The sequence below is a fragment of the Priceomyces carsonii genome (genome assembly GCF_900007245.1).
Source record: "Priceomyces carsonii strain CBS4050 genome assembly, scaffold: Debaryomyces_carsonii_scaffold_3, whole genome shotgun sequence".
NCBI lineage: Eukaryota > Fungi > Ascomycota > Pichiomycetes > Serinales > Debaryomycetaceae > Priceomyces > Priceomyces carsonii.
In genome coordinates, this window is record NW_026946676.1 from 1,705,230 (window position 1) to 1,719,250 (window position 14,021).

General features: G+C 36.7%; 10 protein-coding genes across 10 annotated transcripts; 6 read left to right on the top strand and 4 right to left on the bottom strand.

Annotated features, from left to right (window-relative positions):
- Window positions 1-51: 51 nt before the first annotated feature.
- On the top strand, window positions 52-1,773 carry ARG2 (acetyl-CoA:L-glutamate N-acetyltransferase; the record flags this gene model as incomplete). Its single annotated transcript, XM_062953373.1, has 1 exon — window positions 52-1,773. The coding sequence occupies one exon, from the start codon at window positions 52-54 to the stop codon at window positions 1,771-1,773; it is 1,722 nt and encodes a 573-aa protein (XP_062810182.1).
- Window positions 1,774-1,922: 149 nt separating this feature from the next.
- Window positions 1,923-2,882, top strand: PRCAT00003444001 (PAQR-type receptor; the record flags this gene model as incomplete). Its single annotated transcript, XM_062953374.1, has 1 exon — window positions 1,923-2,882. The coding sequence occupies one exon, from the start codon at window positions 1,923-1,925 to the stop codon at window positions 2,880-2,882; it is 960 nt and encodes a 319-aa protein (XP_062810183.1).
- Window positions 2,883-2,937: 55 nt separating this feature from the next.
- Window positions 2,938-3,699, top strand: PRCAT00003445001 (uncharacterized protein; the record flags this gene model as incomplete). Its single annotated transcript, XM_062953375.1, has 1 exon — window positions 2,938-3,699. One exon carries the CDS (start codon window positions 2,938-2,940, stop codon window positions 3,697-3,699), a length of 762 nt encoding a protein of 253 aa, XP_062810184.1.
- A 26-nt stretch (window positions 3,700-3,725) lies between these two features.
- ARO4 (3-deoxy-7-phosphoheptulonate synthase) lies at window positions 3,726-4,826 on the bottom strand (the record flags this gene model as incomplete). The annotated part of the gene is made up of 1 exon (XM_062953376.1): window positions 3,726-4,826. The coding sequence occupies one exon, from the start codon at window positions 4,824-4,826 to the stop codon at window positions 3,726-3,728; it is 1,101 nt and encodes a 366-aa protein (XP_062810185.1).
- Window positions 4,827-5,479: 653 nt separating this feature from the next.
- PRCAT00003447001 (amino acid transporter) lies at window positions 5,480-6,718 on the top strand (the record flags this gene model as incomplete). The annotated part of the gene is made up of 1 exon (XM_062953378.1): window positions 5,480-6,718. One exon carries the CDS (start codon window positions 5,480-5,482, stop codon window positions 6,716-6,718), a length of 1,239 nt encoding a protein of 412 aa, XP_062810186.1.
- A 172-nt stretch (window positions 6,719-6,890) lies between these two features.
- On the top strand, window positions 6,891-8,276 carry PRCAT00003448001 (pyridoxal phosphate-dependent aminotransferase; the record flags this gene model as incomplete). The annotated part of the gene is made up of 1 exon (XM_062953379.1): window positions 6,891-8,276. The coding sequence occupies one exon, from the start codon at window positions 6,891-6,893 to the stop codon at window positions 8,274-8,276; it is 1,386 nt and encodes a 461-aa protein (XP_062810187.1).
- A 28-nt stretch (window positions 8,277-8,304) lies between these two features.
- Window positions 8,305-9,522, bottom strand: PRCAT00003449001 (S-adenosylmethionine-dependent methyltransferase; the record flags this gene model as incomplete). The annotated part of the gene is made up of 1 exon (XM_062953380.1): window positions 8,305-9,522. The coding sequence occupies one exon, from the start codon at window positions 9,520-9,522 to the stop codon at window positions 8,305-8,307; it is 1,218 nt and encodes a 405-aa protein (XP_062810188.1).
- Window positions 9,523-9,735: 213 nt separating this feature from the next.
- PRCAT00003450001 (uncharacterized protein) lies at window positions 9,736-10,146 on the bottom strand (the record flags this gene model as incomplete). The annotated part of the gene is made up of 1 exon (XM_062953381.1): window positions 9,736-10,146. One exon carries the CDS (start codon window positions 10,144-10,146, stop codon window positions 9,736-9,738), a length of 411 nt encoding a protein of 136 aa, XP_062810189.1.
- A 158-nt stretch (window positions 10,147-10,304) lies between these two features.
- Window positions 10,305-11,456, top strand: PRCAT00003451001 (U2 snRNP complex subunit; the record flags this gene model as incomplete). The annotated part of the gene is made up of 1 exon (XM_062953382.1): window positions 10,305-11,456. The coding sequence occupies one exon, from the start codon at window positions 10,305-10,307 to the stop codon at window positions 11,454-11,456; it is 1,152 nt and encodes a 383-aa protein (XP_062810190.1).
- Window positions 11,457-11,554: 98 nt separating this feature from the next.
- NUP82 (linker nucleoporin) lies at window positions 11,555-14,008 on the bottom strand (the record flags this gene model as incomplete). The annotated part of the gene is made up of 1 exon (XM_062953383.1): window positions 11,555-14,008. One exon carries the CDS (start codon window positions 14,006-14,008, stop codon window positions 11,555-11,557), a length of 2,454 nt encoding a protein of 817 aa, XP_062810191.1.
- Between the last annotated feature and the right edge of the window lie 13 nt (window positions 14,009-14,021).

Below are 14,021 nucleotides of genomic sequence, written 5' to 3' on the forward strand. Positions count from 1 at the left end.
TTCAGATCGACTCCATCAAGAATGACTCTTAGAGGCTGATGTGCCGATATTATGCTTAAAGTTAAACCATTAACCCATCAGTTTGTATCTAATCTAAAGACCCATGAAAAAAATACCGACGCTAAAAGGAACTTGATTCTATCAATTCTTAAATCAACTACAACGAAGCGAGAGGCTCGGAACTATTTAAATAAGTATCAGAATCAGTTTGATTCGGACGACTTGGAATGGACAAGAAATAACCGTGAATCAAATCTCAGAACAAGAACGGGGCAAAGAGAATTATTCATAAATAGATTTTTGAATCAGCAAAACCCATTCGTCAACATATACGACACGGACGACCATAAGATACCAAAAATTCCCCTTAGAATTGCATTATTTAAAATCAACTATACGACTATTGAGCATGAAACATGGAAGGGAATATCCGAGACTTTTTCAAGATTGATTCAATTAGGAATCTCTCCCGTCGTTTTACTTGATTACGATCATTTACCAACAAATTCGTTCAAATATAACGAATTGTATGTGACAAATTTGGCCAATAAAATTTCAAATTACCTTGGGAGAATTGACGATGACAGCTTAAAATCCACAATTGTAAGATCCGTTTTTTATAAAGAAAATGGGAAAATAAATTTGACTAGTTTGGAGCAAGTAGTGATACCCTTATATCAAGGAATAATACCTATCATTCAACCAATTGCATTTAACACTGAAGCGACATGTCAAGAATTTGTCGGTTCTCATGAACTTCTTCTTGGATTGAGCTCTTCATTGGTTGATGCGAAAGGTGTTCTTACACTTGAAAAGATTGTCATGATTGATCCAATTGGTGGTATTCCTTCTGTCGAACGGCAGCAATCGAGTCACGTTTTCATTAACTTATCACAGGAATATTCAGATATAATATCGGAGCTATATATTGGATTTATTAGACCTAAGACTAGGGAAATGCATTTAAGTAACTTGACTACTATGAATAAAATATTGACCATGATTAATTCCAAATATGGTAACGATGATGCAACGGGGATTATTACTACTCCTTATATCATGTCTATTAATGAAGATCAGCTCAATCCCATCATATATAATGTTCTAACTGATAGAGCAGTGATCTCGTCGTCCTTGCCAAGTTCAAATAAATCAACACCCCAACTATCGACTTCCATAATTAAAAAGGGTGTCGATGTCTCATGCTATGATGCTGAGAACTTTGATGGTGAGTTCACTATGACTAACTTAATTAAAAGGAATCTTGTAAATAAGGAAAGGCTTGTTCATTTAATGAACGACTCATTTGGAAAGGTTCTCGATGTGAAGAGATATTTCGAGAGGATAGATAAATCTATTGCAACAGTAGTTATTGTCGGAGACTATGACGGAGCGGCTATAATAACTTGGGAAACGGTAGGACGTTCAAAGGAACCCGTTGCTTATTTAGATAAATTTGCAATTGCAAAAAAGAATCAGGGATTGCCAGGATTAGCAGATGTCATCTTCAAAATTATATTGCAGTCACATCCAGATGAGCTAATTTGGAGATCAAGAAAAAATAATCCAGTAAACAAGTGGTATTTCGAAAGATGTTATGGCTCAATAAGTTCTCCTGGCTCTCAATGGAAAATATTTTACACTGGGGATATTTTCAACAAAAAGATCAATAAGACTCAATTTAAAACCGTTTCAAGTAAGATTGATATCCATGAGAAGCTATCTCAATATAGCGATATAGGCGAAGGTATTCCTCCGTCATTTAGCTTATAAAAATATATAATAACTTATACTTCACAAATAAATTTTTTGACAGGCTTATCTGGCATATGATTTTGGTTTTTCTCTCTCAAAAAGAGATTAAGTTACATTGCGATTCACGTTGGATGCTAATTATATTATAACTTCCTCTCTTTGAAAATATGACTTCAACTATGAGGCAAAGGAATACAGGCTCTCAGATTAATACAACAGTGTCTAATGATGCGAATGGTACAAAAAAGTTGTATTTTTACCATGAAATTGATCCATGGCAGCAAGACAATCACTTTATCAGATCGGGGTATGTTAAAGAAACCGGCTCTTTTAAGGAATGCTTCAAGTCACTTTTCTATTTACACAATGAGTCAGTTAATATTTACACTCACTTGCTTCCTTCCAGCTTGATATTGGTTTACGTATTGTACTACGTGAATTTCAAATTAACCATATACGATAATTATTTAGGTATATGGGAGAAGCTCAATTTTATTCAATTTGGTGCAGCAGCTACATTTTGTATGTTCATGTCGTCGACGTTTCATTGCATCAAGTCTCATTCTCCAATGGTTTGTAAATGGGGAAATCAATTGGACTATTTTGGGATCGTTATTTTGATAACTTGTTCATTAATCTCCATTATCTCGTTTGCGTTCTACGATATGCCTTACTGGAAAGACACATTTGTTCTTCTATTTTTAGGCTTAGGCAGTATTGTTACAGTGCTTACCCTACATCCAAAGTTTTCATCGAATGTATATAGGCCATTGAGGTCTGCGATGTTCATTATCTTTGGCTTATCGGGAATCTTCCCCATAATCGTAGCAGTGGATCTATTAGGATATGAAAATGCAGTTGAAAGGTCTAGTGCAGGATTTTTGGCTCTCGAGGGCTTCTTATATATATTGGGAGCTGTATTGTATGCTATGAGAGTTCCAGAGAGATTCACTCATTTAGAGACTGATGAGACAAGTTTGTTGAATAACTCTCGCTCTGCCAAATTTGATATTTTTGGTCACTCCCATCAAATATTTCATGTCATGGTTGTCTTGGCCGCTTACTGCCATTGGGTTGCATTAATAAACTGTTATGATTACTTGCACCAAAAAATCTTACCAAGCTGAGAATTTATATAGCGCATAAAGCAATAAAATATATAGGAATATACTAAACAAGTTAATGTCTGAATTGCTTATATTGCCTTGCCATAGTATCTGGAAAGGCGGTAATGCCAATGGAGATGAGAGAGAGGAATGGTACTTGGCCCCGTTTCAAGTAGAAGGATATGATCATTTGTCATTCAAAGATCATATTAAGAAGAGCTTAGATTATTTAAAAAATAATAGTGATTCATTTTTAATAATATCAGGAGGACAGACAAAGCAAGAGGCAGGACCGATTTCTGAGTCCCAATCATACTATAATTTAGCATCGAGTCTTTTACAATCTACGGAATTGCTTAATAGGGTTACAACGGAGGAATTCGCCAGAGATTCATTTGAAAATGTCATCTTCCTGATTTGCAGGTATTTCGAATTATTTCAAAAGTATCCAGATTCTGTTACTATTGTTGGCTTTGAATTCAAAAGAAACAGATTTATAAACAACCATTTGGTTCAAGCGTTGGATTTTCCGAAGGAGAAACTTTCTTATATTGGAAATGAACCAGATCCTAAAGACTTGAATGAAATAGATAGAGCCAAATATTTCCAAGACCTAGATAACAGTGAATATAACTTTGCCGTTAAATATTTCGATAGCGATTGGTATGGAGTACAAGGTAAATTATTAAAAAAGAAGTTTGACAGAAATCCCTTCAAAAGATATCATGGTTATGCTTACAGTAATCCACAAATTTCGGATTTTATAAAGGCTCTAAATGGTCATACATTTTCAAAAAGTCAAGATATAAAAAACTCATTGAACGCCCCATGGAGCTAAGTTTATTTACATAGTACACATAGATTTTAAGAATGATTAAGTGCTCTTCTAGCTTGAACGGCCTTACTTAATTTTTTCAACATATCAACAGTAGAGTCCCAAGAGACGCACCCATCAGTGATTGATACACCATACTTTAAAGCAGATTTTCCTTCATTTGAAGCAGGCATATTTTGTTTACCTTCATTGATATGTGATTCAATCATAACACCGATTATCTTGTTTTCGCCTTTTTCTATTTGAGAAGCAACGGAATCCAAAACTTTTGGTTGGTTTCTATAATCTTTCTGAGAATTGTCATGGGAACAATCAACCATTAAAGTAAGTCCTGGTTCGGTGGATTTACTAATAGCTTCTTTCGCTTGTTTGACAGATTCTTCATCATAATTAGTGATATTTCTACCACCTCTTAAAATAATGAAGCAGTGGTCGTTACCCTTCGTGGTCGTGATAGCAGCCGTTCCATTCTTGGTAACTCCCATAAAGTGGTGACCCTTCGAAGAAGCTTGAGCCGCATCTAAGGCGACTCTTAAACCTCCATCTGTACCGTTCTTGAATCCAATGGGAAAAGACAAACCTGATGCTAACTCTCTGTGTAACTGGGACTCTGTTGTTCTTGCACCAATAGCTCCGAAACTTAAAAAGTCAGAGAAGTACTGTGGCGAGATAGTATCCAACATTTCAGAACCTATTGGTAACTCAGCAACACCAGTCAAGTCAGCATACAATTTTCTGGAGATCCTTAAACCCTTATTGATATCAAATGTGTTATCAACATTAGGATCATTGATCAACCCCTTCCAGCCAACAGTAGTTCTTGGCTTTTCTAAATATGCTCTCATTATAATGACCAAGTCCTTTTCTAACTTAACTGATAATTTTTTTAATCTGGCTGCGTATTCCATCGCAGCTTCTGGGTCATGGATAGAACATGGTCCCACTATGACCAAACATCTGTCATCCTTGCCCTTAATTATCTGTGAAGCTTCGATTCTACCTTTGATTACGGTTTCTAATGACTTAGCACTGGCTCTAATTTCATGTTGCAACACCGCGGGAGAAATCAATGGGTCGTAACCCAAGATTCTGGTGTCATCATACTCAGCTGGTATCGGCGTTGAACTCATCTTATTGCACTTATCTGTTTACTATTATAATTAGTTCCACTAAAATGTTCTTTCTTCTTTTGCTCTATTTTACTTACTCCGATATCTTTATGAATCTTTCGGCCTATAATAAAAGTCATGATTACTGCTACGCTGCTGACGCACTGAAAAATTTTTGGTATCGTGCCCAGTAGTCAATTTCTATGAGTCATCTACAAGATATCACTACAAACGTACGACGATTACTTACTACTCAATCATCTATAACCATCAGCGCCGACTACTGTAATAGCACCCAGCGTTGTACTTGCGTGCTAGTAGACAATCCTGGATGCTCTCGCCCGTCTCTGGTTTTATAAGCAGCTCATCTTGCGCAACGTGCGCTTACTGCCGGCATAATATGTTTCAATACCACGAAATTTGATCCTGCATTCAGTGTATTATCGTGCGATGGATAAATTGAAGGTTCCGTGTTCTTTTTAATGTATGCAGTCTTGTTGATTTCGGGTGTGTACAGTACTGATGCGAAGTGCTAGGGAAGAAGGATGGACTAACAGATAATCAGTACGTGCAAGTTGTAGGTTATCTTAAACAGATTGATTCATTAATTCCTGGATGGTCAGTACTTCTAGAACTAGCATTTTCATAACAATTAAACAGTCCTGCTGTAAATAATGCTAATTGTAAATGAGCTACGCTTGACGTTTGGATCGTTCTTCTTGTTTGGATTACTTAATAACATTTTGTATGTGATCATCCTATCTGCAGCAATTGATTTGGTTGGTTCCTCTATGCCAAAGGCGATCGTATTACTCGCAGATGTTACTCCTTCCCTTGCTGTGAAATTGACGGCTCCGTTCTTTGTGCACTTCATTCCATATTACGTGCGTCTATGGCTCTTAGTGGTTATGTCTGGTCTTGGGATGTTGGTAATCAGTTTGAGCTCTCAAACGAGCATTGGCTTGAAAGTATTTGGCATAGCATTAGCATCACTATCTTCAGGGCTCGGTGAGTTAACATTCTTACAGTTAACTCATTTCTACAAGAGGGAATACTCAGTGGGTGGATTTTCAAGTGGAACAGGTGGTGCGGGTTTATTTGGAAGCTTCTTGTTCATGCTATTCACTAATGTGTTTGGACTTAACGTTCGAGGTGTTCTTTTGATGTCTTCTGTCTTGCCATTAGGTTTTTTGGCAACTTTCTACATACTTTTACCCCTGCCAGGTATTACAGAAGAAGTAATCGAATATGAAAGCTTGCAGAGTGAAGAAATACAGCAAAGTTCAATAGTACTGGACAATCCAAAGCTTAGTATGGCATTTATAAAACAGCACATTCGCAATACTGTAACAAATATTCGACCACTTATTAAACCATACATGCTTCCATTATGCTCTGTCTACATATGTGAGTATGTCATTAATCAAGGGGTTTCTCCAACGCTATTATTTGACCTCAAGGGCCTTCCTCGCTGGTTATTTTCTTCCTATAGAGACATATATGTGGTGTACGGTTTCTTGTATCAGCTTGGAGTCTTCATTTCCCGATCTTCGATCAATTTTGGTATCAGATTAAGAAATTTGTATTGGCTCTCGATCTTACAATTCATTAATTTAGTCTTAACGTTGTGTCAGTCTATCTACGATTTGCCTTTTCCAAATATTTGGTTATTAATGATCTTAATTTTCTATGAGGGCCTATTGGGCGGGTTTCTGTATATCAACACGTTTATCTCGGTTAGTGAAGATGTACCCATATCAAAGCGTGAATTTAGTATGGGCTGCGTTAGTATTAGCGACAGTTTGGGGGTTGTTTTGGCAGGCTGCTTTAACTTTTGGCTAGAGATTCGTCTCTGTCAACTTCAAGTTCGGAGAGGGCGTGATTGGTGTCGAAATGGTGGCGGTTTGACATAGCTAATCTTTCCCTCATCTCTATATGTATTATTAAAGTATTGAAATATCTACTTATACGCCATAAAGCATTATGATCACGTGCGAGTAATTCATCAAATGTCCATCATGATAAGAGCCACAATGTAAACTAATTGACTCATTGGAGAATCATTTTTTCTTATTCCATAAATGTATGCTATTTATTAAAAGCTTTAAAGGTGCTAGTATTTGGAGAAATCAATTTCGAAAAAGAGAAGGACTTAGTAAAATGACATTACACACATCAGATCCTGAATCGCTCTATAATCCTTATTTTTCCCAGAAGCTGGGTCAGAAAGATATTTGGTCTTTGATCAACGAGACAGCTGCTACTGCTCAAAAGGAATTAGGAAAACCTATTGTTAACTTAGGGCAAGGTTTCTTCTCCTATAATCCTCCTCAATTCGCTTTGAATTCGGTGTCAGAGGCCCTTACAAAGCCTCAGTTCAATCAATATGCACCGGCAAGAGGGAACCCAAATTTATTGCAAGAATTAAGCAATTACTATACAAAAGCCTTCCATAGGGAGGTCGATGTATCGGAGCTCCAGATATCTACTGGAGCTAATGAGGGTTTATTTTCCGTTTTCTTTGGATTTTTAACTAAAGGTGACGAAGCTATCGTCTTTGATCCTTACTTTGATCAATATATTCCTAACATTGAGATGACGGGAGCCAAAGTTAAGTATGTTGAAATAAAATACCCGGAAAAGTTCAACACTGAAACGGTACATGGTGATGATTGGGAGGTAGATTGGGCAGGTTTAGAAAATGCCATTACCGAAAAGACTAAACTCATTGTCTTGAACACACCCCACAATCCTATAGGAAAGGTATTTACTGAAGACGAATTGGTTCGAATTGGAAAACTTGCAATTAAACATAACTTCCTTATCGTAAGTGATGAAGTGTATGAACATCTATATTACACCAAAACGTTTCCACGTCCTGCTTATTTGCCGAAGTTGCCTGAGTTGGCTGCAAGAACTTTCACAGTTGGGTCAGCAGGTAAGACTTTTGCTGCTACTGGTTGGAGAGTAGGTTGGATTCACGGACCTTCGAATTTAATCAAGTACGTCACGGCAGCACATACTAGAATATGTTTTTCCACTCCAGCTCCATTGCAACAAGCAGTTGCCGATGCCCTTAAGCAGGCTTCGCTGAACAATTATTTCGAAGATACAAGGAATCAATATATTAAAAAATATGAAATTTTTACAAGTGTATTTGATGAGTTGGGTTTACCTTACTCGGTTTCTGACGGAAGTTACTTTTTATTAGTAAATCTTCTGAAAGTAAAGATTCCTGAAGACTACAAATTTCCACCGGAAATAGAAGAAAGGCAAACCCTTGACTTTAAATTAGCTTACTTTTTGATAAAGGAAATTGGAGTTGTAGGTATTCCACCAACTGAATTCCTTCCTTTGGAGAAAAGGAAAGGAAATGGTATCGAGCGTTGCTTGAGGTTCGCTGTTTGCAAGGATGATTCTGTCTTGGAGGATGCAGTAAATAGGTTGAAGCTCTTAAAGAACTATCTTTAAATGAGCCATTTATAGAAATAATCGTTATTTATTTAGCTAGTTTTTGAGCATATCTCTTGAATAGATATTTTGTTTCTCCAAAATCATCGCGGCCGTCTTCCACTTCGCTTTCTATTTCTTTTAAACTCTCATCTAAAAGCTTCCAAAGCTTTTCTCTCTCTGCTTCAAAGGTTGGCCTCAATGGTATTTGAATCAATACTCTAGAATCTTCACTTCCTTGCAAGAATTTTTGAATCATATTAAACACCAAGTCTGGATGCTCTGAAGAGTAGATCGGATCGCTAATGAGAATTGTCTTAAATTTTGCTTCACCGTACCTTCCCGTAAATTGCTGTGGTTGAGCCCAGTCTAATTCGAATACCTCTGCGTCTACGTTGTTTAGAAGTACATTCTCTTTTAAATTGGGTAAAATTTCAGGTAAGTCTGTTAAAGTTGTCTGATGTCCAAGTAAGCAACTCACGATCCCCACTAATCCTGTTCCTGATCCTAATTCCAATATCGGTTCTACAAGATAGTCTCTTTTTCTATTTATCAACCGATCAGCAAGAATCAACGAAGATCCCCAAGTTTTCAACCCGAGGTTATCTCCTGTCAAAGAAGGTTCTTTCAACCTGATATACAGCCCAAATCTTAAGTATTTGGAAAGATTATGCAAAGATATATTTCGAATTATTTCTGGTTGGGCTGTCCTTCCACAATTTTCGCTTAAACGTAGCGTAGCTTCTTTTGATATAGCTGATCTATAGGGCTCATCGATCCACGCTAGCTCTGATGATATGATGTTTGTGAAATATGCATTGTATTCCAACTCAAAGTTCTTTTTTAGGGAGCTACTAAGCTTTGGAATGTATCTGAGCTTCAACTTAGTGTCAAATCTAGGACAGTAATGACTAAGCCATTCAAGCGAAGTTTGAAGTAGTTTTTCATCTACGTTTTTTTCTTCAAAAATCTCCGTCTTGTCGTCTGAATCACATCCACTATCTATCTTTTGAAAATTGTAAACTTTGTTAGGAGATAATAGCCTTAGTATAACCATCATTACCTCTGCTGGGGGTTTTAATTGTAGCATTGGTAAATCAAAAATATGAATCGGCTGTAGATGATCATCATTGAACTCATCATAAGCTGTACTTTTATAACTCTCTATATTATCCCCAAAAAATACCTTGGCATGATCAACAAGTAGACGTTCGTTCAGTATACTTTTGCTTTCTGCTGAAAAGAAGCTTAGAGGATCGAAGTCCATTGTTGGTGATACTTTATATCTTTTAAAGAGAATTAAGAGCTCGAGAAAAAATTAACAGCCAAATTAGATTTATCTGATGTTGAAACATCAACTTAAAAAGTATTTATTAGTTAATTATGATTAGTATCGAGGCATCATGACGATTCGATAAGGGCCCTACACATACTATATAAAAATAATTCAAAAGAAGCCGCAAGATCTGGGGAATGCGCCTTAAAAATCAGTTACTCTGCCGTTAAACGACCAGTCTGAGCTATGCTTTAAGGGATCCTGCTTTGGGCCACCTCTTTCACCAGTCTTCGGGTTCACGTCACCTTCAAATTCTGGAATGGTCTTGAGAACCTGGAATCCGCCGATATCGGAATTCATTTGGGGTTGTTCCTGACTCAGAGATGCCCCCCCTTCTGTTGAACCTGCTTTCCTAATCCTATCATTATAATCTTCTATAGCTATCTGAGAGCTGGCCACCTTCTGTAACGCTTCGAACTCTTCTTGTTCTTCTTTGGGAAGTTTAGGAGGAGACGGTTTAAATTCATTTGAAAATTTAGATGAATAGAAACGACCTATGAGCCGTAAATGTGCTCTTCCTAACACTTGAGTATTTGTAAGTCTCTTCATGATCATCTCTTAAACTGCCTGAACTATAGACGATTTTTCAACTCTTTGATCAAACCTCTAAGTATTTTTGCGAGATATCGGATTCAAATATTAAGCAGCAGACTACATATTAATAGTTTTCATATCATTACCGGTATCGCAACCTAATTGACAACTGGATTAAGATGACAGAGGATTTTCCGAAGGCGCCTCCTCAACCATCGGAGGTAACAGAAAATCCAGAAAAGCTTAAGGATGTAGATGATCGAGTGTCATTTGACAATTTATCCAAACGATGGACATTTGAACTTATGAAAGATGGAAATCCTCATGAATACTATTTTAGTTTCGAGGAAAACAGATGGCTAGAAAACAAAACTCATAGCAAAGATGGCTCTCAGCCTCAAAAAAGGACGCTTGAGGATGCTGATATTGAAAGACAAGAAGAGGAGAATAAAACATCGCTTAAAAGATTGAGAAAGGAGAAATTGCAGAAGATGAGGGAAGAAATTTATAGACTCAAGAGTCAGAAGAAAGAAATCAACTCATTACGAAATAATGGTGATGATACGTTGACCACTTCTGGGGTTTTTGTATCTAATTTACCATCTGATGTCACAAAAGATGAGTTATATCAAGCTTTTAATAGATTTGGAATGATCTCAGAGGACTATAAAACTGGAGAGCCGAGAATCAAGTTGTATTACGAAAATGGTGTTTTCAAAAAGGAGGCATTAATCATATATCACAGCAAAGAAAGTGTGCCTTTAGCGGTTGAAATGCTAGATAATACCCTATTTCAAGCTACTTCAAAAGAGAATATACATGTCCAGCCCGCACAATTCAATAATTCAAAAAAGGATAACGATAAGAATTCCGAGAAGAAAGTGTTAACAGCAGAAGAGAAGCAACTCCTTCTGAGGAAAAAAGATGCCATGTTAAAAAAGTTATCGACTTGGGATGAAGACGAAATCAGCACTGTGGATCATAGTCTTGATCTGATCAAAAGAAAAATATATGACAAAATTGTAGTTATAAGGAACATGTTTAGGATTGATGAACTTAAAGAAGATCCTTTACTAGAAATAGACCTCAAAGAGGATATTCAAGAAGATTGCGATAGACAGGGAATAGGTAATGATATTACAAAGGTGGTGCTCTATGATATAAGCGGTGTGGTTACTGTTAAGTTTAAAACACGCGAACTGAGTCTCAAATGCGTGGAAGCATTCAATGGACGTTTCTTTGATGGATTAAAGTTAGAGGTGAGCCTCTACAACGGTGAAAAATTTGAAATGTCGAAATCAAACACGGGTCATGAGCCGGAAAGAGAATAATATCTTTTAATGTCAATTGAATTATGTAGTTAGTAGCAATTAGAAAATATAAGCAAGGAGACAACTATATTATTAAAAATAATGCATTTAGAGTACCATTAGCTTTGAAGACTCAATTTTTTAAATTGGTCTTCAAGTTTGATTTTAGAAATTTCAATCAATTTAGCCTCCTCATCTAGCCAATACTTCAATTTGGTCATTTCTCTGCAATAATTTAAATAACTGGAATAACCTCCTCTCAGATCTGCAATGTTATTGGAATCCCTTTCAAGCTCTTTCAAGTACTTGACTTGAGATTCTAAATTTTTTATTGTATAATTTATACTCTCCTTATCATCTGAATCCAGCTGCACCATTTTGGCGATTGAGTTAATTTCCTTAAACCACTTATTTTCTGCGTTTGATAATGGAAGCGAGCTTTCGTGCCTGAGAATCTGGATCTTATTTAATAGCTTGTCCTGTAAGGACGACACTCTTTTGTCAAGGTTTCCCTGCTTTTCAATCAACTGAGTTAGTTTTTGCTCTCTCTTGTTTATTTTAGAATCCTTTTCTATTCCCTTTAAGGTCTCAACTTGTGACTTTAATACTCCCAATTGTTCCTCAATTCTGAAGTTAAAATGTAACATGAATTTAGTATAACCTGCAACTTGTTTGATCGTTTCATTGGATAACAAATGCACTTCCTTTAAAACTTTCACGTCATCAGTTTTAACTTTGAAACTCAAAGAGGATTTATCCAATTTTGATTGTAAGGTAGCGGGCGAGAACTGCTTCAAGCCATTTAATTCTAAATAAATTTCATCAAACGGTTCGCACTGCAAGACTGGTTGTTCAGGTATATCATAAGCAGAGATGCGCTTTATTTTAACAAGATCGTCAGAGTGACTTATCACTGAGATACGCTTGACTTCCAAATTATCAATACTTCCATTTTTTAGCAATATTATGTATTCCCCGGTATATGTCATCCTATCCTTGATGACTGCCAAGCTGTTGATTGTCTGTCGACCATTCGTGATTACGTTATATTCACTCAAAAATTCAGGCAACCTCCCCAATGTGAGGATACTTTTGAAGAAATTCTCTATCCAAGAAGATATATCTGAAGATATAAGAGTTGTTCCTATTTTAATTGCAAAGTTATAGCCCTTATCACCTAATGGAAAGAGCTGCAAAGCAATTTCTTTCACCTTAATTGGCAATACATCTACCGCTAAAGATGATAAAGATGTGTACTTGTCGATCCATAACTTGGATTGCTCCATCGAAAATTTAGGATCAGTTTTTGCCTTGGGGCTATTATCTTCTTCTTCAAATTGTTCCTCATCGGATGTATCAGATAAGTCGACAAATCCAAAACCTTTCTTAGGCTTTATGTATCCAGTATGCTTCAATCTCTTTCCCTTCTCTTCCGATGCCTTCGATTCTACGACTCTTTCCTGATCTTTTTCCTCTTCACTCCAAAACTTCATTATCAAAGGTCTCAATTGTGCATAGTAGCTTATAGTTATATTATCTGATTCATTATTTGATGCTGCTGCAAATATGTTGCCTACTTTGTTTGAGTATAATGGAATAAAGTCTCTCGTATTCTTTGAGGATTGAGATAATGGTGCCTGGATCACAGGCTTATAGTCTGGGGGCAAGGCTTGCTCCAAAATTAGATATTCCTCAGGCTTTTCGAAAAATATTCCTCTAAACTCTTTTATCGGTGGAACGTTGGACATACTTTGTCTGAGCAAATGATTATAGTATTCATATTGTTGAACACATGAGGCTCTTAAAAGACTGTTTTTATCTCCTTCTCGTTCTTTCAGTAAGAATTCTTCATCAATCTCGCTAATTATTTCAGTTATTTCTTCAATCTGGTTCTCTATTTGTTCTTTCTTCGTTGATATCTTTGCCAGATTGAACGTGAAGGGGTAAATTGGACATACACCAGTATTCTTTATCACTACAAACAATGTCAATGCTCCAGCTAAAGTATTTCGCGATCCAAAGGACATTGAAACAACTTCTTGTCCCATTAACTTACTGTCATTGATGCTCACCTGGGGCACGTCACTCGAGATGGACAAGTCGTACAACTGAATTTCAGATTTATCATTGAGTATTACTAGGCCGCAGTCGTTGGCCATAGCTGTATGCCACAAAACTACTTTTGGTTTCCCCCTGATTCCTTTGATTTGATAATCCTTGGATGGAATTGAAGAATCGTCAGAACTATTGATTGACGCTGGTAACGATACCACAGTTACCTGTTCATCGCCGATCACAGCCATCAATGTACCCAGAGTATTCATGACTAAACTTTTGATTTCATAATTTCCATGACTGCTTTCTAGCAATCTGTATTTGTTCATAGAAGGACCTACTGTGGTCATTCTGATACTGTTTCCATTTGCATAGAACAAATCGGCATTGTTCCTACAAACCAATTTAGACCCACGGTTAACGCCATCTTCAGTAGATTGAGCCAGAGGAAAAAACTTGAAAATCAGATTATCACTGATCTGTGATATAAATCCCCTTCCTTCCTTTGATGTGTCCATATCATTCACTGTG